Source organism: Chrysochloris asiatica, unplaced genomic scaffold, assembly GCF_000296735.1.
Source record: "Chrysochloris asiatica unplaced genomic scaffold, ChrAsi1.0 scaffold00010, whole genome shotgun sequence".
NCBI lineage: Eukaryota > Metazoa > Chordata > Mammalia > Afrosoricida > Chrysochloridae > Chrysochloris > Chrysochloris asiatica.
Window position 1 is genome coordinate 20983311 of NW_006408528.1, and position 2212 is coordinate 20985522.

Consider the following 2212-nt stretch of genomic DNA (forward strand, 5'->3'; position numbering starts at 1 on the left):
CAAGCCATGGTATTTTCAATAACCTCATATGCATGCAAAAGCTGGACAGTGAGTAAGGCAGACTGTCAAAGAATTGATGTTTTTGAGTTATGGTGTTGGAGGAAAATATTGAAAGTGCCATGGGTTGCCAAAAAAGCCAATAGATCATTTTGGAAGAAGTGCAGCCTGAGTGCTCCTTAGATTCCAAGATGACCAAACTTGGTTTCTCATACTTCTGACATATTGTCAGGAGGAACTAGTTGCTGGAGAAGGATATCATGTTTGTTAAGGTGGAGGGTCACAGAAAAAGAGGAAGACCCCCAGCAAGATGGATTGGCAAAGTGGCAGCATCTGTGGGCTCAAGTGTGGCAACAATTGTGAGGTTGGCCCAAGACCGGGCAGTGTTTCATTCTGTTGTGCATAGGGTCACTATAAGTTGGTACTGACTCGATCGCACCTAAGAACAACAATAACAATCTTATTTCAACTCAGAATTCTAGAATATAAAGTGAATGTAGACATCATCTCATCTGACTGCCTCAGCAGGGGAGGAAAAGTTTTCTTAGATCTCTGTTTGACATCTTTTTTTGTTTTTTTGCTTAGGTGAAATACAACACACTAAATAAAACCACTCTCCTTGGCTATACTATTCACAAATGGAATAACAAAACCTAGTTGTAAAGATTATTTATGATTAGCTTTATAAAAAATACATTAACTGTCGCTTTTATTTAGTACAGGCATATTTAACAATGTAGGAAAACTATGGAGACTTGGTGGTGCTGTAGCATAAGCGCTGGATGGTTAAATGCAAGATGGTTAAATGCTGGATGGTTCAAACCCACTAGCTGTTCCTTAGAAACCTTATACAGGGTTGTTAGGAGTAGGCACAGATTGTCAACATTTAACAACAACAAATATTGCTTGATTATTGATAATTTGTAATCCAAAGTTATTCTCAAATATTTAGATAGGCTTGGAGCTTCTGTTTTTCACCTTACCAAACTAAAACCGAACTCACTGCCATCAAGTTGATTCAGACTCAGTGACACTGTTTATCTAGGGTTTCTATGGTTGCAAATCTTTATTGGAGCAGAAAGCCTTATCTTTCTCCCATGAAGCTGTTGTTGGGTTTAAACTGCTGAATGTGGGGTTATAAGTCTGGTACTTACTCTATTAGCCAGTAGGGTTCTTAGGTTTATTTATTTACCTAAGAATTCATTTTTTCTTGTAAATACTAGTATCTTAATTTTAAGGCTAATGGGATTATAGTTGAAGAAGTATTTTAGGTACCAGTTTCATTTTTATGAGAAGTAATTCTTTCATCTTGGTGGTGGTGGTGGTGGTGGTGGTTATGTGGTGTGGAGTTGGTTCCAACTCATAGCTACCCCTTATGGGGTTTCTGAGGCTGCCAATTTTTACCGGAGCAGAAAACCTCATCTTTTTCCTGTAGGAGTATTGATAGTTTTGAAACCGACCTTGAGAATAGCAGCCCAACTTGTAACCACTACACTACCAGAGTACTTTTAAAACAAAATTCAAGGGCAAATAATAGAATGTTACAAGCAAGATCACTTTAAAATAATCTTACCTACCTTATAGTCATGAGGAAATGTATAGTTCATATTTTTTTGAATGTTTTTTGTAAATATTTCTACACAATTTACAAGTTGTGGTGGTTATTACTTGACATATCGTCGATTTGACTCATGGTGACATCATGTGTGCAGAGGAGAACTGCTCCAGAGGGTTTTGCAAACAGATCATGAGGCCTATTTTTTGAGGTAGCTATGGGTGCTTTTGAACTGTCAACCTTTTGGTTAGTAGTCAAGTGTTTAAGTTATTTGTACAACCCAGTTTACAGGTATCACTTGTTAATTGAAGTTTGTGTATCTTAATAGTGACACCACTGGATGTTGTTAAAATTCGACTCCAAGCCCAAAGTAACACGTTAACTAAAGGTATGTATACTAGTTATCTGAAAATGTTATATTATTTTAAATTGCTACTTCATTTATTTATTAATGTTTTATTGTGAATTATGTGATAGTTTACATGGGAGAACATTAGATTTACATTCATCCTATTGTATATCGTTTCATTGCCATGGTTACAATCCCCTCCATGCGTCATCAACAAACCAAAGGGTATACACTACAAGCCTGCCCCCCGGTCATCAGCACACAGCCCCTCTCCCTCTCTGTGTCTAAAGTCCCCAGCTGCTCCATCTCTC

General features: G+C 37.5%; 1 protein-coding gene across 1 annotated transcript in view; it reads left to right on the plus strand.

Moving 5' to 3' along the window:
- Positions 1 to 2212, plus strand: part of SLC25A40 (solute carrier family 25, member 40) — a 35532-nt gene that overhangs the window by 3486 nt on the left and 29834 nt on the right. The window contains exon 2 of the mRNA XM_006834322.1: positions 1881 to 1940. Coding sequence (XP_006834385.1) covers positions 1881 to 1940 — 60 coding nt within the window. The remainder of the gene's footprint in view (positions 1 to 1880; positions 1941 to 2212) is intronic.